General features: G+C 50.0%; 1 protein-coding gene and 1 long non-coding RNA gene across 2 annotated transcripts in view; one reads left to right on the top strand and one right to left on the bottom strand.

Moving 5' to 3' along the window:
- The window catches only part of LOC307180249, a 53,442-nt gene extending 33,428 nt beyond the window's left edge, over nucleotides 1-20,014 (bottom strand). The window contains exon 1 of the long non-coding RNA XR_013825693.1: nucleotides 19,506-20,014. This is a non-coding gene — a long non-coding RNA (uncharacterized lncRNA). The remainder of the gene's footprint in view (nucleotides 1-19,505) is intronic.
- Nucleotides 20,015-23,629: 3,615 nt separating this feature from the next.
- LOC307180832 (large ribosomal subunit protein eL37-like) lies at nucleotides 23,630-23,949 on the top strand. The gene has a single exon (XM_079911349.1). The coding sequence runs from the start codon at nucleotides 23,639-23,641 to the stop codon at nucleotides 23,930-23,932; it is 294 nt and encodes a 97-aa protein (XP_079767475.1). The 5' UTR covers nucleotides 23,630-23,638; the 3' UTR covers nucleotides 23,933-23,949.
- The last annotated feature ends 880 nt before the right edge of the window (nucleotides 23,950-24,829 follow it).

The following is a 24,829-nucleotide window of genomic DNA, read 5'->3' as shown; positions in this document are numbered from 1 at the left end:
CCAAACATTGTTCAAAGTTTTTCACAAGGAGTAGCTTGTTTAATCCTCACAACAACTTTGTGAGGTAGGTTTTATTATTATCCCCAACATACAGACGAGAAAACGGAGGCATAGAGAGGTGAAGTAAGGGCTAGTATTGCTTCCCGTAAGGCCGTGCCAATTGGACAAGGGAGAAAGGACTTGCCGGGCAGAGGAAACACAATGGAGGCCTGAAAGAACATGGGAGCGTGTGGGGAGACCCAGCAGTTGGAGTATATTGTAGGGTGTGGGGAGGGAGAGACATCGGGTGGTCCTGAAAGTTGCCCCATCCCCACTGAAGGGGGACTTTGCAATGACCTGAGTGAGAGGGAATGAGGGCCTTTCCCTAGTTGATCAGGATTTGGGAGCTGGGCTGGTAAGCCAGAAACATCCTAAGAACGCCCTGCCCCAGCAGGCCAGGCTGGGCCACAGCAGGTACAAGTGTTGGAGGCAAAAGGTGCAGAACTCAGGCCACCTCCCCCATGGGCAGGCAGGGCCGGAGGGCATCTCCGTAGGGTCTCTTTCTTTCCTCTTCACCAGGAACTCGCCCTCCTGGGGAGTCTGATCATTCTCAGAGACACGGAGAGCATCAGGCCCACAAGAGAGGCCCTTAGTGTGACATCCGTGCTCCTGCACGTTCTCATGGCAACAGGGGCAAAGCTAAGCTTCAGAGTGGTGAGGGGACTCATCCACTGCCCCTCAGCTCAGAAGTGGTGGAGCTGGGGTTCAACTCCCAGTCCCCAGAGTTCTTTCTTCTCCTCACCTCGCCACCTTTTGAGCAGGTCCTTGGAGTCAGAAGAAACCTGGGCATAGATGATGGTGGAGTTCTCACCCAAAGCCATGGAGGCCAGAAGGAAGTACCACCATATTGCTAAAATTCCAGAAGGAAAGAACTGTCAACCCCAAATTCAATCTCCAGCGAACATATCCTTCAAGAGTGAAGTGGAAGTAAAGACATTCTCAGATGAGGGAAAACTAAGAGAATGTGTGGCCAGCAGATCTGTTCTAAAAGAAATGCTAAAGAAAGTTCTTCAGAGGAGAGGGCAGTGAGGGAAACTCAGGAAAGGGGGAGACTTCCTCATTTTGTCAAGTTGGCCCTCAGCACCCTCCCCATCCCTGACCCTGTTGTTCTCTCACAGTCGCTCCCAGCCTGGACGCCCATGCCCTTTGCCCCCTGGCAAGGACAGGGCTCAGAAGCCCTAGGCCTGGGCCTGTAGGCAAGGCAGAAAGCGAAGGGCATGTGCACGGGATGTGGAATCCTGGAATGCAGAATGGCACCTACCATCACTGCTGACTTGCTGGGCAACCTTACGCAGGTTTCTTGTCCTCTCTGAGCCTCCATCTGGCCATTGGGGATAATGACCCTTTTGTGTGGCTGAGACAAGAGGAGGAGTGGAGAGCCAGTTAGTGGTGTGTGAAAAGGCTGTCCAGATGTGAGGGATGGTTATTATCATTCCTCTGCTGGCCTCCCCTCTATCCAGCCAGCCAGGCATCTGCAGCGGGGGCTGGGAGCAGGCCACTTAGCAACTCGGCTTCCTTTTACTTCCTCCCTGGGGCCTTTGCAGTTCTGGATTCCAAGGCTTTGATGGAAGGGGTAGGAGCTGCCTCTTCCATTAGCAGCCTGGGCTGTCTCACCCGGGACTACCTCTTTCCATGGATTCTTTCTGGTACCAATTGCTTCTTCACACATGCTATTGAAAGGGAAGGACGTGGACCAGAAGCAGGGTGGCTGTTCCCCTGGGAGTGGCTTGGGGGTAGCAGCTGACCCTGCTGTGCTCTGTGCTCGTGTGGGGGGCTGGGGGCTTCTTGGGCTATAGGCCGGGCCCTGACTGCAGAGCTTAGGAAGGGATGGAGAGGGGAGCCGGAAGTCACAGCTGCTGGGGCTTGGTTACAAGGTGAGCAGGACAGGGATGCAGCCAGGCCTGGACACAGAGCAAAGGCTACCGGAGGAGTCCAGAGATCTGGCTTCTAAGCCTGTTGAATTGTTGCCAATCTTTGGCATCATTCTCCTTTCCCTCCCCAAGCCTCACTTTCCCATCTGTGCTCCGAGCGTGCGTGAGTATGTGCATGTGTGTGTACACGGGTATGTTGGGGAGGACTGGATAACTAATTTCTCGGGTCTCCTCAAGTCCTGACACACTGTGGTTCTAAGTGAGTGAGTTAAGGCCTGAGGCAAGAGGCCCAGGGGAGGAGGGGGTCCTGAAAGCTATCTGGGGGAGTTGGTACGACATGGTCCTTGCTAGAGTACTTTGTTGCCTGCTCAAGGACCTGGGTATTCCAAGTCTGCTCATTATCATCTACATAACCTTGAGCAAGCCACATAATGGCCCTAATGTCCTAAGGCGTGAAGCCTGAAGAAAAGCTTTTCTTTTTTCCCACGTCCCCCACCTTGGTAGGGCACTGCCATCTCAGCGGGTGATGGGAAGGACAGGAGATGCCCTTTGCCTCTGCTTGGAGGGCTCTCGGAACAGCTATGTGAGGGGCTCAGCACCAGTAGGTCCCCAGTGTGGTTTCCACATCCAGCTTGGCCTGGTCTCCGGCACAGCCCGGCTCCTTGGCAGGCTGGCACCAGGTTCTCTCAGCCCCCTGGGCTTTGAGCAAACTGGCTTCCCTCTGACTGACTATCCTAGGGGCGATCACAGGTTTTGGCCATCCTGCTCCTGGCACCCCACTTTCACTTTTGACCCTGAGGTGACATCACGTTCAAGTTCACAGGGCTTTGAATTAGCCTGGGGCCAGGCGGAAGGTGATCCAGACTAGTAAGGGAGATGGCTAGGTTGGCCCCTCCAGATGTGACCCTAAAGAACACACGTGACGAGGAAAAAGAAGTTGTTTGGCCACATGGCACGTTCAGAAAGCCCGGGGGTTCTTGCGGGTGTTGAGTCCAGGGTTTTGGGTCCAAAACAAAGTCAGCTTCGGTCCAGGCTAAAGTAGCTGGAGAAATGGCAGGGAGAGAGGGGAGTTTGTGAGGAGAGAAGGTCAGAAGCCAGTCATTTTCTCCCCATGTAAAGAAACAGGGCCATTTAAGAAATGGTTCCCAATTTCAGTGTCAACTGTAAGGGCTGGAGGAAGAGCAGTGCCAGAGGTAGTGAACTAGCCTGACTGTCCCTTGGCCCTGTGACGTTCTTCCCTGCCTTGCTGGGTGTCTGCCCTTTCTCCGAGGTTGGTTCTCCGGCAGACTCTGAGCCATCTCAAAGTCTTCTAGGAGATTCTTTTCAGTTTAAATTAGCTGGAATCAGATTCACCCAAAACCCCTGCTGGATACAGCCCCTGCTGGCTGAAAGTTCAGAACAGGCGCCGTCATCCCACTCTCGAACAGATTTGATGCACAAGGAGGGGTTGGACCAATTCAGAATCTAGGTCTCTTGGGTCGTGGAGCAACACGTTAGGGTGTCCTATTTCCAAGCTGTCAGGCTAAGGCACATGGTACATGTTCCATGATGGATGAATGAATAAATTAATGAATAAATTCCCTCCACTCCAAGCTATCCCATCTATCCTGTCCTCGGTGCCAGACTCCATCTACCCCTGAGCACCAGCCTGCCCTGGGCCTCCCTGCCCATCTGAGCTCAGGGAGAAGGAAGAGAAAATCAAAGTCACAAGATAGCAGAACTGGCCTGGCCCTTACTCTGTGGAGCCCAGCTGACCCAGTTGGGGAGGCCACGGCTCTGAGAGGTGAAGGCACTGGCCAAAGGTGTTAGGACTCAGCTCTCCTGCCTCCATCGTAACACATGGCAGGAATTTTTGTTTAGTTTGTGCTCCAGAGGTCCCACTCCGAAGCCATTCCTTCCCAGGATGCACTGGGACTTCAAAGCATGGCAGGATGGCATCTGGGCTCTCCCCACTCCCCTTCGCTCCTAGCACTCCTGGGGCTAGAGGGTGGGAGTGCCTTTGATCAGCCAGGAGTGTTGACTGTCCTTCACCGGACCTGACAGCAGAGATGAGCCAGAGGCTGGCCCATGCCCTCTGGATGCCGGGAGAGCACACAACGTCACTAGAGAGAAAGTCCAGCCTCCAGCCTGGGGCCTCCCGCATCTGGGGCGCGCCACCCAAAGCCTGCACAGCTGGCCAGCAGGGAGGCCCCCAGCTGGGGGATGTTTGTGCTAATCCTCAGCAATGGAAGCAGCTTGATAGCTAGGCTGATGTCTCCAGGGTGGGCTGCCACTCAGTGCTGGGGGCTTTGCTTCCCAGCGACTTTCCATTCCCACGTTCTTCCCCTTGACTCCCTGCCTTATGCACCCCCCACCCCCAGCTTCTCCCACTTGTCACCACTTCTTCGGGAAAGGTCATAGGTGTGGGAGAAAGGGCCTTGAACTGAGAGTCTGGAGACCTGGGCTCTGTCGTCGTCTTGCTGTGTGATCTCTTGCCCTCTCTGGACCTCAGGTTGCTCAGCTGCAATGCAAGGGGACCGAGGCAGATGGAACTGTCTTGACATTGCTACTTGGTGAGTCTCTGAATCAGGAAGTGTGATTTGTGACTGATGACGACACATTCATGTCTAAGGTTCGCTGGTTTCCCGTCCTGTTGGGTTTGGGTGGCTTGTCTCAGCACTCTTAGCCCCTGGCCATGCCCCTGAACCCAGTGGTAAAGGAACAGGGAAGTCAGGTCCCAGGGCAGCCTTTGATCAGGCTGGGAGAGGAGAAGAACAGAGGGAAGAACAGATTGTGTGTTCAAACCCCCAAATGCCCCATCTGTCCTTGGACCTGTAGCGCAGGGGACAAAGCCAAGAAGCCTGGCGATTGATAAATCCAGGAACAAGGTGTCCAGACCTCCTCTAAGAACAGGTTTTCTGGGTCCAGAGTTCAGTGTTTGCTCCCAGAGCCTGATGATACTCAGGCAAAGTGCCCCTTCTTAGGAGAGAAGACCACGCCATGAGACCCCTTAAGCCAAAGAAGGATGGAGGCTTGGACTCCCAGGCCCGTATGTGTTACTCCTGGAGGCCCTCGTGCCCAGTGGAGCCAGGAACCACCACCGTCACCTACACAAAACATGAAGCAACAACATAGACCTTGCTTGTTAAGACTGTACAAAACCTGTACATTAAGCACCTGACTGAGACTCTCTGGCAAGGGGTTTTCCCGCCAGAGCTTTCCTCTCTTGGGGATCCCTCAGGACCACTGGGTTTTGGGCTGGGAGAAAAATGAAAGGGTAGAAAGCCTCCAGGCGGTGGGTGGTAGTTGAACAATCCTTGGCAGTGAGCTGTGGACCAGGGCCAGAGACCCTCAGGAGTGTGCCCGTGACCCAGGCTGGGAGGGCCTGGGTCTTCACTTGTCATCTTGCTAGGTACCAGTGACAGAGTCTTTCTGCCTGTCTTGAGATCCAGGTTGTAAACTGTGAGAGCTGTGGGCATCTGGGGCTCCAAGGGTCCCCGCCTCACCTCTGCTCATGGCATCCCATTCCCTCACATTGAGCTCGTGATCAAATATCTTCATATGCCATAGCCCTGCACAAAGGCGATCCCCATGTGGCCACAGCTTCTATCCTAGGCTACTGCGGGCCTGAAGCTGGCCTCCTCAGATGCCCATCTATGGAGTGGTTGGGATCTGCCCCCCTTGCCACTCTCTCCAGGGCAGGGGGGTGGATGAGCTCATGCCTTTGAAGTGCTTTGGACATCCTCAGGAATTCCCAAGGCTCGCCCATGCCCTAACCGCCCCTCAGAGGCAATGCAAATGCAGGTGCTGCTGGAATAGGAAGGCCTGCTCTGGCTTCTAAGAGGCTGCCAATGCCCCCTGAGACAGCAGACAGACCTATCTGCAGGCTCCAGCCCCAGGCTGTGAGCAGCTCGGAGTCGCAGGGGCCTCAGTGATCACAGACTTGCAGCCCCCACCCCCACCCCGTGTGTCACAGCTTTTGCCGAGCGGGGTGGATCCAGGGACACAGGTGGAGCCTCCTGGGCATCCCTGGGCTGCCCATGCCTGTGTCAGGCAGCTCAGCCAACCCAGCTCCGCTGAGCATCCCTAGAGAGGTAAGCAGGGCCTAACGGAGTAGGCAAAGGGGCCAGAGCCTCAGGCTCCCTGGATTCATTCCTTCTCTTTGGCAGGAGGGAACACAGTGGGACAGAAGAACAGTGAAATACAGGACTGAGAGAGGCTGGGCTCTTGCACTGGGAAGAATACGGGATGTGGAGTCAGGACAGAGTGAGCCCCAGCTGATTGGCTGGGCAGGCTTGGGAAAGTGACTTTTCACCCTTCTTGTCAGAAACAGACTTTATTTGAATCTCTTTTATGTGCCAAGCACACAGGGCTTCCTCTCATCTTAACAATGCCTCTCCGAGACAGGCCTTATTATGCCCACTTTACAGATGTGGCAACTACGGCCCAGAGAGGTGAAGTGACTTGCCCAAGTTCAAGCATCAGGAAAGTGGCAGAGCTCATACTGAAATCCAGGTCTATAAACGACAAGGCCTTACTGTGTAGCACAGGGAACCATATTCAATCTTGTAATAACCTATAATGGAAAAGAATCTGAAAAAGAATATATAGGTATGTATAACCAAATCACTTTGCTGTACACCAGAAACGAACACCGCATTGTTAATCGACTATATTTCAATTTTAAAAATTGCTATAAAAAGAAAAAATATCCAGGTCTATCTAAATCCGGGGTCCGTGCGCTCTCTCCTATACCCAGCTGCCTCTGGTTGAGAAAATAGAGGAGGCAGAGGAGGAAGAGCCCATGGCTGCTTAACTAGTGAGTGGTGAGCTTGAGTGGCAAAGCCGGCACTTGTCCCACACAGGGTGGAGGCTGCCCTGGAGCCTCCTAAACCCAGACGTCTAGGTGCTGCCCACAACCCCTGCAGGCTATGGCCCCACGGAGGGGGTAAGTTCCTAAACACCTGGCTCAGAGAAGGCCTGAAGGCCTCCTCTCTGCAGCTCAGCAGACTGGGAGCACCCGTGCTTCTCCTGAGCGTCGTGTAGACTCCTTTCTACCACTGACAGCTTAGGTGATCATCTTACCTCTCTGAGCCTCAGCTTTGTCCTTGACGAAGTGAGGCTTAATGTTAACCTAGCCTGCTGGGATGTCATGCAGATTAACTGAAATAACTCACGGCAGGGAAGAAGTGGTCTGAGAATGCCTCAACCCTGTACACCAAGGTAGAGTTCACAAAATCACAGCCTCGTTCATTTCTAGGGCCTCCTTTGTTCCGTCCCACAGGCCCGATGCTGGGGACAGTGTTTCGGTGGTAGTGGTGGGGATGATCGGGGTGGTCCATATGAAATGCAACACGTATCCAACTGAAACATGGCCGCACCCTTTATTCCCCCAACTTTGCATGAGGAATTAGACAAATACATGAAGGATGTTTATTGCTTTCATATTTGTATTAGTCAAAAGCGGAAAACAACCTACAAGTCCAATGCTATGGGATCGGTTAAGTAATTTATGATCATGGTACATAGAGCACACACAGAGTGATGGATCATCAATATACTGTAAAAAGAGAAAACCCCAAAGACAGCCCGGCTCAAAAACTGAGATACGCAGCACGCACAGAAGCGCATAGTGGTGAGCGCTGCGGCAGCCCACCAGCCCCCAGGTTGGAGCACAGGTCATGGGGTGCCCGGAAGTCGGCTCTTGGGGAGCTACAAGGGCTCCACCATAGGGTGGGAGGCTAGAACCAGGTTCACTATGGAAGCCAGTGGGAGGAGGGAGAGGGCCCTCCCAGTAAGAGCTGGAAAGGGCCACTGCTCCTGGGAATTTTGCCTACAAGGCAGCGTGGACTGGAAGGCCATGGGGAGCTGGAGGGGCCATACCCTGACTCATGACCAGGAAGTGAAGCGAGCCACAAGGGCTCCAGGTTGGAGCTGGAGACCCCTAACATCCCCAAGGGCAGAGCCCTGACCCGCCATTATAAGACCGAAGTTTGGCCTGGGGGGTCTGGGAGACCAGAGTAGGCAACCATGAAAGCACCAGATGGGGAGGGAGGGATAGAACTGAGGGAGAGAGACAGACAATAAAACATAAACACAAACAAAACAGCACCGACTCTCCCTCTCCAAATGAGGCTGCAACCCCAAATTCCAAAACATATAAAGAAATATAACGCTCGGAGAGAGCCAACAAAATCTATAATCAGTACATAAATTTATTCCAGATGAAGTTTTGGAGAGCAGGCTGACAGATTTTGAAAATAAGCATGTCTAGGGTGTTCGCAGAGATAAACGAAGGCATGATAGTCCTTAAAAGGACAAGATATGATTGCACAAAAGCAGGAAGAGAGATAGGAAAAGAAAATCAATTAGAAATCTTTGAAATAAACAATATGGTCATTGAAATAAAAAAGAAAACCTCCATAAATGGGGTAGCTATAGCTGGGACCCAGTCATGGAAAGAATTAGTGAATTGGAGGCTAATACCGAGGGAGTCACACCAGCATAGACACAAACTTTGAACGAGCAGTTAAAAGGCATGAAGGCAGATACTGAGAGGCTCTAGCCTAAGTCTCACAGAAGGTCCACACAGATGATGGGGAACAAATGAAGAAAAGGCAACACTTGAGAGATAATAGCGGAGAATTTTGCAGAATTGAAAGAAGGTATGAGTTCTCAGGGAGAAAGCTCATTCGCTCCAAGAACTGAGCAGAAGAAATAAAAATAAGTCTATACCTGGACAATTTGTGGAAAATTAGCAGACCACTAAAGGTAAAAAGAGGACCTTACGGTCAACAGAAAAGCAGAGATGCGCTCTGTCCAAGGGAACCAGCCCACCTACGGTGCTGCACAGCTGTCAGCAGGAGGCAGAGCCCTGCATGGTGGGTGGCCGCTGTGACTCCATGATGGGTTAGGCTGTTGTTGAGGCCTCTCTGGTAGGCCACCTCTAAGGATGACCAGAGACACAGTTTTGATGGCTTTGAACTGCATCTCCTCAGCATGGCATTCCTGCTGACCTGCCTCGCCTTTTCCAGTCCTTCTGAGTAAACAGCCATTTTCCTTTCTTTGTTGCTGCCACCGAGGAATGGGGGTGCGGGGACGCTGGGAGGAAAGTTCTTTATGAAGCTCTGGCCTCAAAGAGAGCCGCCCAGTACACCGAGCATTGCTTTGGAGCAGGTGAGCAGGATAAAGCAGCCCTTTATAAGACCACCACCGTCCCCGCCAGACCTTATATATGAGGGCAAAGTAGGGCTGGCCATGTGATGAAGAGCGCTTGGGAGTCACATGCACCCAGCTTTGAATCCCTGCATTGTGACTTCCAGATGACATGCCTTTGGGCCAATTATTTTCTCATTTGTGAAACAGGTATAATACCATCCCAATGGGATGGTTGTGCAGAATAAAGTGGACCCTAAAAATGAATGGAAATGTGCTGTGTAACCTGTAATGCGGTAGATTATTATGACAACCTCTCCCGGTTCCTAGCTTGCCTGGAATCCACCTTCTTCCCCTGAGTGATTTCAGTTAATCCTCACAACAGCCTTATGGGATGGGTGACAGTTTCCCCCGTTTACAGAGGAGGAAACTAAGGGTCTGAGAGGTAGAAGATCTGCCTCTCCGAGTACTAAGTGGAGGAACCAGGACTTGAACCTGGCTCTATCTAACTCCCAGCCTGTTTTTCCATGCAGGGCCTGGCCTGGCCCTGAATTTGGAGGTGGGTGATGGGAGAGAGGTCCTGCTGTGTTGGAGTCCCTGTTCTTCAGGGAGACTGAAGAGGCAGGGCCGGCTCCCAGGCGGAGGTTGGGGACGGCTGCGAGCAGAGGAGCTCAGGAGGTTGGGGTGGGTGAGGGCAGACAGCAAAGAGGGGGAGCTTTTGATTGTACCCCAGCCAGGGACTGCAGCAAGCAAGCAGCCTGTCTTGCCGATCCCAGCTCCGCTCTACAACGCCCCTGTCATCTAGGGCAAGCTATTTACCTCTCTGCACCTCAGTTTCCTCGTCTTTCTGTTAGGCATCACAGCAGTCCCTGCCTCCCGAAGCTGTGGTGTATGTAAAGCAGACAGCCCAGTGCTCACATAGGGGGGCCTCTCTGCACCACTTCCCATCACTTTCCCAGTCCTTAGCTCTGGGGTCTGCCCCAGCCAAGTCTCGCTTGCTCCTTGTTCCTCCATGCTTTTTCTCGCCTCACATTTTCAAGGAGGCAGAGATCCAGATCGCCTGGTTGTTCGGAAAGATGGCGGTTTCTATGTCTGGGCCAGCTTTTGGTAAGTGAGAATGGAATGTTCATTCATTCTGTTATTTGCTCATTGATTCCAGTATTGATTGATCACCTACTATGTGCCAGGCACTGTTTTAGGCACTGGTGATGGAACAGTGGGCCAAACAGACAAGGACTCTGTGCTCACGGAGCTCATGTTTCAGTAGAGGAGAAGTCCACCTTCCCTGTGGAGGCCCCCAGTGCAGTCCTACACCCAGGTCAGCTGCCATGTTAGACATGGATTTTCAACTCCCTCTGAGCTGTCCAGCCCTGGGACCACAGCAGAGAGCCCAAGAGATAGTGGAACCTGTCTTCTGCCTCCAGACAACCTCAACCAAGACAGCTAAAACCTGCTGCTGTGTATAAAGCCAGTGACCTAGGATCCAAGCCTGACTCTGCTGCTCATTAACTTTTTGACTTTGGACAAGTTCTGTAACTGCTCTAAGCCCCCGTTTTCTCATCTATCAAATGGGCATAAAAATAGCACCTACCTCATAGGGTCATTATGAGGATGAAATAACACACATAGCAGGCATGAAACAGTGCCTGGCACACGGCAGGTGCTCAGTGCAAGTTCAGTAGTATCATTATTATTATTGTTATTATTGCTGTTGTTGTTATTTTTAAAAGTTTATTATTTTACTGAAGTATAGTTGATTTACAATGTTTCAGGGAACAACAAAGTAATTCATTTAGATATATATATATATATATATATTTTTTTTTTCTTTTTCAGATTCTTTTCCCATATAGGTTATCACAGAATATTGAGTATAGTTCCCTGTGCTATACAGTAGGTCCTTGTTTATCTCTTTTATATATAGTAGTGTGTATCTACTCTTGTTATTATTATCATTACCTGACCTAGGGTGTCAAAGGCCTTTGGTTTTGTGTCCAGGTGCGGTTTTGGAAGATATGTCTATTCCTGACCCTGTGACCAGGCCAAAATCCATGTGGCAACCTCCCAGGAAGCCCTTCCACTGTGGTCCTGGGGGAAACCAGTCTGAGGTCAAGACTGCCTTCCAGGCATCCCCACAGCATGGTGTAGAGCGCCTGGCTCACATACTCGTCTCCTTCGGATTTACCTCAAATGCCTCCTTTTCAAGGAGGCCTTCCCTGACCACTCCATCTAAAATCCTAAACGCCCAGCGCTCCCAATCCCCCTTCACTGCTTTCTCTTTCTCCATAACACTTATCACCATCTTTCATGCCTCATACTCTACTTAATTCAAAAAAAATTGTGGACTGCCTCTCCCCGCTAAAATGTAAGCAGGAAGAGACTGTCAACTCTGCGGGGCCAAGTAGGCCCAAGGCAACTGGCCAAGAGATAAGCCAGATAGTTCAGCCTGCCAGTTAATAACTACAGGACAGTCTCTGCCTTAATCTGAACCGCAGTTTTCCCATTAGAAGCACAAGGTGGGTGGAACTAGTGGTCTCAAACGACCTGCTCAGCTCTGACTTACAACATTCTGTGCTTTGTGCCAGTTTTCATGGCACACAGAGCAGGGGCCTGGACTTCACTCAAACCTGCCTTCTGTAGGAGGCTGCACCACAAGCAGCGTCAGGGCTGCAAGCAGAATTCCTCTGCCCCTCAACCTGGCCTCCCCCTCTCAGACCTTTGTCAGGAACGCCCTGGGCTTGGGAACAGGCTGGCCTGGTCTCCCTCCATGTGGTGAGAGTATTCAACCTCAGCTCCCTGTCCTGGCTCACGGGGCCTCAGTCTGTGCCTCCATTCCCTCTGATAGTTTTGCCACCAGCCATGGCCGGCTGCACGCTCCCCTTCAGGTTGACACGGCTGGATATGGCACTGGCACGTGTTCTCATGAGCTGCCCTCTCTGATCAAAGGCTGTGGTTTGCAGATGGGGTGAACCAACCCCCTAGACAGTTGGCTGGTCCGTGGACCACTGGCTTCTGGGTGTAAATCCTGCCTGGAATTCCATCCTCCCTCCTTATTCTGAGTATGAGGTATTTGCTAGAGTCCAGCACAGGGAAGGCCAGGACCTGGCACCTGGCACACAGCCCCTCTCTCTGCCTAGAAAGAGACCCCATCTGGAGGAGGCAGCTCTCCATCTTAGCATGGGGCCCCTCCATTCATGCACTTAATTAGGTGACTACTATGTGCTTTAGGGGCTGGGGAGACAGTTGTAAGCAAGTACAGATACAGTCTCTACTCTTTGCCTCCACTTACATTCTTGAGGCAGAGGTGGCATTTATACAGGGGCCCAAGGCACATCACAGAGACCGGGGCAGGAAACGCACTGTTTGCCTTTTCATGGTGATGGAAGCTACGAGCATGGATGAGATGGCTGAAGAGAGCGTGTATAGGGTGAGAAGCAAAGGGGCTTGGGATGGAACCTGAGGAAGTCCAACATCTCAGAAGTGGTCAGAGGAAGAGATGCTGGGGAGGATGCAGGCAGGGGGAGGGAGCTCCTGGGGCATCAAGCGGAGACAAGAGAGTGGATTTCCAAGAGGAAGGAACGATCAACCATCAGATGAGACCCATGAAGGAGAGGGAGGCCAGGGCAAAGGCCAGAGCACTGTTGAGTAGGGAGTATAGAAGGTGACCTGTCATGGGCTCCAGAGCACAGAGGAGAGAGTGACGGCAAGGAGAGTGACTGTTGTTTTTTGTTTGTTTGTTTTTTTGGCTGTGTTGGGTCTTTGTTGCTCTGCGCGGGATTTTTCTGGTTGCGGCGAGTGGGGGCTACTCTTCGTTGCAGTGCACGGGCTTCTCATTGCAGTGGCTTCTCTTGTTGTGGAGCACAGGCTCTAGGCACGTGGGCTTCGGTAGTTGTGGCACACGGGCTCCGTAGTTGTGGCACGCAGGCTCTAGAGCACAGGCTCAGTAGTTGTGGTGAACGGGCTTAGTTGCTCCGCGGCATGTGGGATCTTCCCGGACCAGGGCTGGAACCCATGTCCCCTGCATTGGCAGGTGGATTCTTAACCCCTGCGCCACCAGGGAAGCCCAGGAGAGTGACTTTTATTGATCACCTGCTACATGTCAGGTCCTCTGCTTGGACCCCTATATGCCTCATTCTTTCATTAATTCAGTCAACAATTTTCCTAGATGCAGGGGCTTCATGATAAGCAAAGACAGATAAGGCCCCTGCCTTCATGGATCTCATGAAGGGGTAATAGGAGTCAGACATGAATCAAAGAATCAGACAGATAAACGTGAAACCACAGCTGGGACAAGGGTGATGCAGGAGAGGCATAAGGTACTAGGTGAGAACCTATAATCCTGGGCTCTGACTTGCAGGGAGGTCAGGGCAGACTTCCCCGAAGAGCAGGCGGGTAAGTTGAGATCTGAAGGACAAGTAGAAATAAATGAGGTGAACAGAGGAGAGGAGAGTATTTTACGTAGAGGGAACAACATATGCAAAAAAGAACTCTGAAGGCGGCCAGCAGGGCAGAGTGGAGAAGGGGAAGATGGAGTGGGTCAAGGAGAGGATGGACAGTGGGCACAGGAGGCTAGCTAAGGCTCCATGCCATCGTGCGGGGTTTGTCTTTACCCTAAAAGCACGGGAAGGCCACAGAAGGGCTTTAAGCAGGGGAATGACATGACCAAAGTCATGATTTGGAAATGCACTCTGGCTGCTGTGAGAAGAGAGGGCAAGAGATGAGCTGCGTCGAGCATTTAGGAAGCTATTTGGCCAAGTCGAGTAAAAGATGGTGGTAGCTTTCTTACAGTGGAGACAAAGGAGACTGAAACAAGTGGGTGGATTAAAAAATATGTTTAGGTATTGTTTACAATAGCAAAAGATTACATATAACTGGTGCTTAAATAAACGATGGCAGATCCAGAGAATAGCATGGATAAACAGAGTAAACAAGGTTTCCAAGTATTGAAGAGAAAGATTGACAAGATACGCTGTTAAGTGAAAAATGCCAGGTACAGAACAATGTATATTTGTGGAAGAAAGGGAGAAAATACACATTATATTCACTTTTCCATAAAGATGCACGGGAAGGCTACCCTCCGATAATAAAAGTGGCTCATCTGTGTGTGTCTGGGCGGGTGGGGGGCTTCCGGTTGATGGAAGTGGAGTGAGACTCCTCACACCATCCCTTCTTCTGTTTATTTTGATTTTTGAATGTACTACCTATTTAGAAATAATTTTCCAAGCCAAAGTGACTTAGGAAGTAAGATGATCAGGGTTGGCTATGGGGTCGGTAATGTGGGAGAGGTTGACAGTGGCTCCTAGGCTAAGGTCTGTGCACAAGATGTAAGGGGTGCCCTTTGCTATGTATGAGAAGGGACGGGAGACAGCAGGTTTGGGGAGGAAGATGGTGTGATCAGTTTGGAACCGGCTGGGTGTGAAGTACCTTCAAGGAGTGAGAGAAAAGAGGGAGAGGCAGGGCAGTAGCTGGAGAAAGAAGTAAGGTCAAGGTAAGTGGTTTATTTCAGTGAAGGAGACCTGAGCCCTTTCAAAGCAACTGGGAAAGATCCAGTTGAAAGGGAGAGCCTGGTTGTCCTGAAGAAGGATCACCGGTGGGGTCAGATTTTCCAGAAGAGGCAGAATGACAGGAGACCCAAAGTACAAACAGAAGTTTGGTCTACATAAAAGAAAGTTACTCTATTTTAATAAGAGGTGAGTAGCCAGGGAGGGAAGGCTCAGGAGCCCATCTGGCTTCAGCCTTTGGCCCAAAGGGGAGCCATATCACCCCCTCCCAGTGGGCCACTGGGTCCTGATATCAACTGAGTGCCTTCCAAGCCCCAGACCTGCACTTGCTACTTTCCAGACGTTTCGCCTTCACAGCGGTCCTGGCTGCCATGTTATTACTATGAATCCCATTTTAGAGTTGAGCAAAGTGAGGCTCAGGAAAGCTCATGGTCACACAGCTAGTAAGTGGCAGAACCAAAATCAAGCCACATCTCCTGACTCCCAGGCAACCAGGCCCAGAGGCTCCGAAGACACCTGTGTATTCTGAAGATCCCTCTAGAGCAGTGGTTCTCATCCAGGGGGCGATTTGACCCCCCAGGGGCCATTTGGCAACATCTGGAGACATTCCGGTTGCCACAACTTGGGGTGGAAGGCTGCTACTGACAGATAGTGAGTAGAGGTCCCAGAAGCTGCTAAACGTCCTTCGGGGCACAAAGGAGTATGGGGCCCAGCGTGCCATAGTGCTGAGGTAAGGACTCTCTGCTTCTGGAGTTCTGGGACCAAGCAACTTGTCAGCATCTCCCCCACCTGCCCTCCACAAATTCAAGTATCTTCATTGGTTCTACTGACTTTTGACTTCTGTAATTTGTGCACATTGTAAACCATTCCAACAATGCCCAAGTGTTTAAAGTATTAAGTAAAAGCCATGCCTCCTCCCTTTATCCTAACTCCCCAGAGATAAATTGTTGTTACTGTAACTTTTAGCACACAGCTTGAACTGCACAAGCAGAAAACAACTTCATTTTCCCCCTCAACTCTCTCTGTGACCCATTTCTCCTCTGCTTCTTAGGTGAAATCTCTGAAAGATCCATACATTTTTCAGTCATTTTCAGAGAATTAAAAAAAAAAAAACCAAAAACTCCTCCAATTACTCTCAGGAATTAACATATCCAGTTCAGTGTTACAGATGAAACCCCAAACTTCACTAAAAGTTGAAGCTTTTCCCCTCTCCTCCTCTGGGCCTGTCAGGTCCAGAAGCAAGGCCGCCACAGGTGACAGGGGGGTGCTCTCTTGTCCCTCCTAACTGGTTGCAGAGTAAGCCCCTGTAAGGGAGCATCATGATTTCCTTAACCAGTTTCCTACTGATGGGCACTGAGGTTGTTTACAGTTGTTTTACTCTTAAAAACAATGCTGTGACACCCTTGCACATATGTCTATCTGTACACACTTGTTATGTCTTTAGGATAAATTTCTGGAAGTCAACGTGCCAAGATATGCATATTTAAAAGAGTGGAATATATTTCCAGGTTGTTCTCCACAGCAATTATATCAACCTATCCGTTTATACTCCCACCAGCAGCAGAGTATGAGAGGGGCCATTAAGGGTCTGGGTCTGTATTTCTATCTCTCTCCTTCTCTCTCTTTCTCTCCCTCTCTCTCTCCTATAACACAGTGCCTGGCACATATGAATCAGGCTAGGCTGACATTACTGAATGAATGGGTGTTGGGAGAGTTAGCTGGGCATCTTGAAGCCCGTGAGGAAGGTGCAAATCTTTCTCTCAAGCTTCTTCCTCCTTCTTCAGCCCCTTCACAATCACTTCCTACTCCTTACCCACCCCCACCCCTCACAGTTCAGTAGATCCTAGGTCCTGAATTGTTCTTGGATCTGTCAGCTCCTCTCTGTCCGTGACCAATGCTAGAATTCAGGCCTCACCATCTCTTGCCTGGAAGAGTTCCTTGCTGGTCTCCCTAGCTCCAGTTTTGCCATCTCTGATCCATTCTTTCTTCTTAATTTTAGATTTTAAAAAAATATTTATGTATTTATTGGGCCGTGTCGGGTCTTAGTTGCGGCACACAGGCTCTTTGTTGTGGCACACGGGCTTCTTCCTATTTGTGGCACGTGGGCTTCTGAGTGTGAGGGCTCAGTAGTTGCAGTGCACGGGCTTAGTTGCCCCGCGGCATGTGGGATCTTAGTTCCCTGACCAGGGATTGAACCCAAGTCCCCTGCATTGGAAGGCGGATTCTTAACCACTGGACCACCAGAGAAGTCCCTCTGATCCATTCTTGACACCTCCAGAGCGAAAGTCCTAAAATGTCATCTGGTCAGTTCCTCCCCTCTCCTCCGGAGGCTGGCTGCCTATGGCCCACTCCATGGGGCAGGCTGTGGTCTCTTTTCTCCCCACTCCTGTCTCATCGACTGGGGGGCTTCGCCTTTCCCCCGACACTCCAGTCATATGATGCTGCCCACCGGCCTCAAGCCCAGCAGGGTTTGGCTCTTTGCCCATTTGGTTGTCTCTGCCTGGTCCCTTCTCCTCTTCTTTTCCTGTCATCAGGGAGGAAGTGGCCATTCGTTGGTTTGTGGCTCCGCAGCCTCCATTCCTCTCCCTTCCTTAGACCCCTGTGTGCTTTAAGCGAATCGTCTCTGCCTCGTTTGGGGTAAGGTTGGTGAAACAGCAAATCCATGCGTCTGCCTCCTGCCATGGAAGCCAAAGGCACATAGTCTTCCTATCCCCGGCCCAGGCTAGCCACAGGCAGGCATAGGACTAAGCTTGGTCACTGGACACTCTCTTTGGACTTTGAATCTGGAGCCGGCAGTATGAGAATAGAGGGAACAGCCCTCATCCGTTTCAGCAGCACACCTTCCCAACCCCTCCCTCAGTGCTGCCTTTGCTTACATCTATTTCCAAATCTGGTTCTCCAGCCTTTCCCTTGATGTTGTAAGCTCCCTATAGATAACCCCCCAACCCCACAAATTCCCTTTTCTCTTCAGTTAGTCAGAGATGATTTCTGTTGTTCACAACCAAAATTTCTGATAGGAAGCCCAGATCAAATGTCCCTTCCTCTGTGACGCATTCCCTGTTCCTGCACAAGCATACTTTTCTGTATGTTCCCATAGCATCCTGTGCAAAGTGCAGCTCATACCGGGGTATTTTTTCCATCCCTTCCACTAGTGTAGGAACTCATTTTGGTTCCATTCTTGTGAGCTCAGGACTCTAGCTCAGTGCCTGGTTTGGAGTCAAACATTCAAGAACTAAACTAATGGACTGGTAGCTCTGCCTTCCCCCCATCTGGCGGCCTCAGTGGCTTTGACAGACTCTTGTCCTGCCACAAAAATGATGACTCCCTTGTGAGGCTGGCTGGTAATAACATGGGCTGATTTCTGTTCGGGACACTCATCCTGTCTGTGCCATGGAGGATGGGGACGGAGGAGGAAGGGAAACAGGGCGGAGGCGGGGAGGTTGTTGTTGGAGCAGCTTAGGTAGAACATGATGGCGAGCGGAGTTAGATGGTTGCAGTAGGAAGGGAGAGAGGAAGAGGCTGACTGGAGAGATCATGAACTGAGCATTAGAAGTGAATATGAAACTCAATTGTTGTTGGTAATTCTCACAGCAAAAGCTGGGCATTTGTGATGGCTTCCCTCAGAAGGAGGTGGCAGGGGAGCATGTGTGTGCGCGTGTGTGTATGCATGGAGGATTGTTAGGGGAGGGTGTTGCACCGGCTCCAGCATCCCCCTCCCACTCGCAACCATGCAGGCTGCCTGGCCTGTTTTCTAAAGAGCTTCCCCAAGCAGCAGGGAAGAGAGGAGAAGGGGGGCCAGCCATGCACACTGTTCAGCAGAGGTGAGCTGAGGAGTCCTCCAGTGCCCCTCCCTCCAGCCACTACAGGCTGCCAGGTACCTTGTTTGTGATGAAAGCTTTTAAAAACCCATGGGCATGGATAGTCATGCATTCATTTTTGTTCATTTAACTAATACTCACTGAGCCCAGAGCACGCAATGGAGGGCAAAGCCCGCCATGGACCCTGCTCTCAAGAAGCTCCAGAGCTGGCGGGGGAGAAGATGCGTAATCAGGCAATTAGGAACCAGTGTGAGCGGGAGGTAAGCACTGGTTGCTATGGGAACACGAGGAGAGGCCACAGCTGCTGCTCTTCTCCGAAGAGTGGTGGCAGGCAAAAAAGGAGGCATGAAGCAGGCAGATCTGCTTGCCAGGCCCAAGTCTGCATGGCCCAGCACCTAGTGCAGGACAAAATCGGGCATGACAAAATCGGGCATGACAAAATCTGTTACTTCTCTGCGCCTCCATCACTTCACCTAAGAAATGAGAAGGGGGAGCGTGATACCAAGGCCACATAAGACCCTGTATATCTGTGCCTGCCCCCCAGTAGGTCTACAACACAAGGTAGCTGCTGGGAAATTTTTTTCGAGAAATATTTGTGGGTTGAAAGTTTCTGGGCTACTAGACACCAGAAGTAGAGCTGTGAACAAGATAAACAAAGCCTCTGCCCTCACAGAGCTCATAGGAATTTGAGAGGAGAGACAGCTATAAAAAAAAAAAAGGTGGCACAAATAATTACTATTGTGATGGGTAATGTGATGCTACAAGGGTGGTTCAGAGTAGGAACTGGCCCATGAGAGGGGGCCAGGAGGAAAGGCTTCCTGGAAGAGGTGGCATTTCAGCTCAAGTCAGAAGGAAGAGTTAGTCAGCAAAGAGATAGGAAACTGCATTCCGAGTGTGGTGAATAACAAGTGTGCAGGTGCTGAAGCAACGGGGAGTCTGGTGTGTTCTAGGCCAGGAAAGGGGGTTAGTGGAAAGTGGAGTGGGGAGACACAACAGAGGCGGGAAGAGGGGAGGCTGGAAAGATAGACAGGACACCAAGGAAGCCAGCCAAGCCTGTAGGCCATGGTGAGGAGTTCACATTGAATCCTAGGATGACCCCCAAGTCTCAATGTTACTCTGACTCCCACAGCTGATCAACTCACCTGTCAGTGCCTGAGGCAGGGCTGAGTTCACGGGGCTTTACTCAGAGATGACCTGTAGAAGATTCCGGAATATGAGAGCTGTCAGAGCCCTTGGAGAGCATTTAGGTCCAAACTCTCATCGTGCAGATGGGAACACTGAGGCTCAGCGAGGAAGAAGACTTGTTCAGGGTCGCGTGGCAAGCAGGGTTATCAGGCCCGGAACTAGAGCCCAGTTTAAGAGGCCAGCCAGTGCCTCGTGCCTCTGTGGAAACTTGAAGGTGGCCTTTTTCACTTGTTTTTTGGAGGTGCCACTTTCTCTCCCTCTCAGGGCAACCAGCAATGTTTACAGCCTTGTTTCTGCACTTCCCCTAGTGTTCTCTTCAAAGAGGCACATTTTCCATAACCTTGGCCCCCATTTGCTTATCCTCCACCCTTCTACTGTGAAGGGAGAAGCCAGGGGCAGGGTTAGGTTCACAGGCAGGGCCCAAAGAAGCTCTTCCCATGCCAGCCATTGGTCCGTCTTCCAGGCTCACCCTGTCTCCTGCCCTTGCCACTCCCCCAGTCATGTTCTGTGGGCAAAGCTCTCCCCGCTGACACGGCCCCCGCACTTCCCCACCACACACGCACTGGCAGAGTTGCCATAGGCTTCAGCCATCATCTAACACAATCTCTCCATTGCTGAAGTGGGAACAGTGAGGTCAGAGGAGGGGAAGTTCCGAGTTCTTGCCTGAACTGACTGTCTTCTGGCCTGTTGACTCTGCCCAGCCCTCTCTCCAGCCCTCCCCCACCCTGGCCAACTCCCACCATCACCAGCTGCTCCCTTCTCTCCTTGTGGATAGAAGCACAGAGGCACTCAGGGTTGAGGGGAAACCCTATGGAAAGACAGTGGCCCAGTGCTGCCTGAGTTGAGGCTGTAGGTGAGGGGTGAGGGGAACCTGTTCTCTGCCTCTGTAGCTTAGCCAGCATCCCAGCCCAGTGAGCCCTCTCCACTCACTCCCTGCAGCTCAGGGCCAGGAGCCCAGCCATGGATCCAGTAAGCGGCTCTAGGCCTCCACCAGGAAACTCCTTACCTGGGCCTCCCTTTTAGTTAGGCACCGAGGCCCCTCATTCCTCTCACCTTAGGCCTGGAAGTAGCTGGCTTTGGAGTCGACAGTCCCAGTTCTAAATTCTGGCTTGGCCACCTCTAGCCTTAGACAAAGCCCTTACAATCGCTGAGCCTCAGCTTCTCCATCTAAACATAAGAATTGCTACCTCACCAGCTCGCTCTGAAGATACACTGAGAGAGTAGAAGTAAAGTATCTGGCTTATGATAGGTATTTGACAAATGTTAGTCCCCTCCCCACACTCTGGGCTTGCCCCTCCAGCCCCACTCCCAGTAAGCTCTGCCTGATTCCTGCCAGAGATCCTTGGGGGTAAGGCTGGGACCAGATCTTGGCAAGAGCTTCCTGGCTCTGGGGAGAAGAGAAGGGAGCTGTGTCCCACGGTAGACAGCCCTAATCCCTGAAACTCAGCAGGCGGCACGCAAAGGGAAGCTGAGCCAGGGGAAAAGATGAAGGGCGGGGGCAACTGGAGGGAAAGAGGAGGAGGCAGGTGGCTTTGGAGCCTGTGGAAAGTCAGGACAGCCGGGAGAGGGCCAGGCAGCATGGGGTCCCAGCCGCTGGTCCAGGCGGTGCCAGGTGGTTGGGAGAGACAAAGGAGGAGGCCGCTGGGCTACAGGCTGCTTCGACATCTCTCGATGGCAACTCCTCTTTGCTCATCCCGGGGCACAGGACCTTGGGACCCTCCAGGCTCTAGCAGGCAACTCAGTCCAGCCACATCCAGCTCCAGATGGCTGGCCCTCCCCACATCCCTGCTCTGTCCCCACTTCCTTGAGCTGGGTCCAGAGTTCACTGCCCTCATTCTCTACCTCCACAAACCAAACCCCTGATCCCATCTCCCACTGGGTTCCCTTTTGATCCCTTATTTCCCGCAACCCAGAGGCCCCCAAGACATCTCTGACTTAGATTTTACCAGTTATTCCTCACAAGAAATTCCCCTCTGTCTCCAAAGTCATCAGCATTAGTTGCCACAAAGAGGCCTTTACTTTTGGGTTCCAGGCTCTGGATGAAATGTACCCACTAGCTCACCTGCCCCCCTTGCAACCAGGAGCACCCCTCAGAGAGATGCCGAGCAGGGGTCAGGGAAGTCTGGGGCCGGGAATGGGCTTCAGTCTCTGACTAGGGTGAGGACTGCGTCTGTGGCCAGGATCAGAACTGAATCTGTATCTGGGCTCGAGGCTGAGTTTGTGACCAGGTTTAGGGATTTATGTTTCTTTTGGTTGTAAGCAACAGAACTCAACTCTGGCTAACTTGGGCAAAAAGTAAGACTGTCAAAGATATTGGACTGGTTTTCAGAGTTGATTGATGTGAACATGACTCCACTCCAATCTCCCCAGTCTCTGCGTGTCTCTTTTGAGTTTCACATCCACAGGAGAAAAGTGGATCTGCTCCAGGATCAGTCAAGTGAGCCATGCTGTAGGCCACACCTTGCTGGTGGAAACAGGAAGAGTTCCAGTCTTTGGGGAAAACAATCTGGTACCCTCCACTAAAACTAAAAAACATATATCATTTGACCTAGCAATTCTACTTCTGGGACACCATTCCATGGAAATGAAAGCCCTGGCACCTAAGGACCTATACGTAGAGAGATGTGTGTTGAAGCATTGATCATAGCATTTAAAAAAACTTGAAAATCATAATTATTTATCAGTAGGTTGATGGCCGAATAGATTATGGTATATCCACATCATGAAACACTAGGCAGCCATTGAAGGTTAGTAATTAGAGTCATACCAATCGATTTCAGGGAGTGTTATTGAGTGAGAACAGCAAGAAGTGATAGCATGAAATTAGAACACTACCTAACACCATATACAAAAATAAACTCCACATGGATTAAAGACTTAAATGTAAGAGCAGACACTATAAAACTCTTAGAGGAAAACACAGGAAAAACACTCTTTGACATAAACCACAGCAAGATCTTTTTTGACCCACCTCCTAGAGTAACGGAAATAAAAACAAAAAATAAATAAATGGGACTTAATTAAACTTGAAAGCTTTTGCACAGCAAAGGAAACCATAAACAAGACAACCCTCAGAACTGGAGAAAATATTTGCAAATGAAATAACAGACAAAGGATTAATCTCCAAAATATACAAATAGCTCATGGAGCTCAATATCAAAAAAACCAAACAATCCAGTTAAAAAATGGGCAGAAGACCTAAATAGACATTTCACCAAAGAAGACATACAGATGGCCAAGAGGCACATGAAAAGCTGCTCAACATCACTAATTATTAGAGAAATGCAAATCAAACCTGAAATGAGGTTATCACCTCACACCAGTCAGAATGGCCATCATCAAAAAATCTAGAAACAATAAATGCTGGAAAGGGTGTGATGAAAAGGGAACCCTCCTGCACCGTTGGTGGGAATGTAAATTGATACAGCCACTATGGAAAACAGTATGGAGGTTCCTTAAAAAACTAAAGATAGAACTAACATATGACCCAGCAATCCCACTACTGGGCACATATCCTGAGAAAACCATAATTCAAAAAGAGACATGTACCACAATGTTCATTGCAAGTACTATTTACAATAGCTAGGACGTGGAACCAACCTAAATGTCCATCGACAGATGAATGAATAAAGAAGATGTGGCATACATATACAATGGAATATTACTCAGCCATAAAAAGAAACGAAATTGAGTTATTTGTAGTGAGGTGGAGGGACCTAGAGTCTGTCCTACAGAGTGAAGTAAGTCATAAAGAGAAAAACAAATACCGTATGCTAACGCATATATATGGAAACCAAAAAAACCCCAAAGAAACCCCCCAAAAAACTGATGAACCTAGCTTCAGGGTAGGAATAAAGAGGTAGACATAGAGAATGGACTTGAGGATATGGAGTGGGAGGGCGAAGCTGGGGTGAAGTGAGAGTAGCATGGACATATATACACTACCGAATGTAAAATAGTTGGCTGGTGGGAAGCAGCAGCATAGCACAGGGAGATCGGCTCGGTGCTTTGTGATGACCCAGAGGGGTGGGATAGGGAGGATGGGAGGGAGGCTCAAGAGGGAGGGGAGGGTCTGGGCGGCAGAAGCGAGATGACGAAGGGAACGTCCTCGTTTGGAAAGCGTCGGAATAAGACGCACACGTTGTGCCGCCTCTGTGGCTCTAAGGCCTACCACCTTCAGAAGTCGACCTGTGGTAAATGTGGCTACCCTGCCAAGCGGAAGAGGAAGTATAACTGGAGTGCTAAAGCTAAAAGACGAAATACCACCGGGACTGGTCGAATGAGGCACCTAAAAATTGTATACAGCAGAATCAGGCATGGATTCCGTGAAGGAACAACACCTAAACCCAAGAGGGCAGCTGTTGCAGCATCCAGTTCATCTTAAGGATTTCAATTATTAGTCATGCAATAAATGTTCTGGTTTAGAAAAAAAAAAAGAGGGAGGGGTTAGGGAGGTGCGTGTATGCGTATAACTGATTTGCTTTGTTGTGCAAAAGAAACTAACACAGTATTGTGAAGCAATTATACTCCAATAAAGATCTATTAAAAAAAAGTGATGATATATATGATCTCATTTTAATAAAAAAGGGCAAATAAAAACCCACACATGTATTGCACATGTATATATATATACATAAGTATACATATATCTGTATATGATTATACAAGTATGAAAAAAATGAAATAATGAATACTAGATTATTGATATAGGTTATGGGGAGCAGTGGTATAGACAGAGAAGGGAGATAAGTAAAACTAAAAAGAAGAAAAGACTATAATTTTACAAAATATGCACATAGGATTCTTTATGAGTGTATCTAAAATTATATACCTATTTGTGTATAATTATAAAGATGTTACCTTAAAAGATTTTAAAGAAGAGATGAATAAAAATATACCAGAAAAAAATTCTTTTCAAAAGAAAATTGGGTAACAGGATCACTGACAAGATTGACTTTAACACCAAAAGTATTATTAGAATCAAGGAGATTCATTTCTCAGTGATCAAATGAACAATTCTCTGGAAGATGGAGCAATCCTCAAACTACGTGCCCTCTATGTGTTTGAAAAGTATATATAAATGCTATTATGCTGTGAATATCTTCTGACATCTTTTTTTTCATTCAATATTATCAGATGTATCCATTGTGATACATGTAGACTTAGATTCTGCACCTTAGTTGCTCTATAGTAAGTATTCTACCATAATAATTATTCGTTTCTCTTTTGATAAAGATTTAGGTTCTTTCTGTTCTTTTACTATTAAAAACAATGCTGCAAT

The sequence above is a fragment of the Stenella coeruleoalba genome, assembly GCF_951394435.1.
Source record: "Stenella coeruleoalba genome assembly, chromosome: X".
Classification (NCBI taxonomy): Eukaryota; Metazoa; Chordata; class Mammalia; order Artiodactyla; family Delphinidae; genus Stenella; species Stenella coeruleoalba.
Note: the sequence above shows the minus strand (reverse complement) of the source record. Positions and strands in the feature narration are given on the sequence as shown.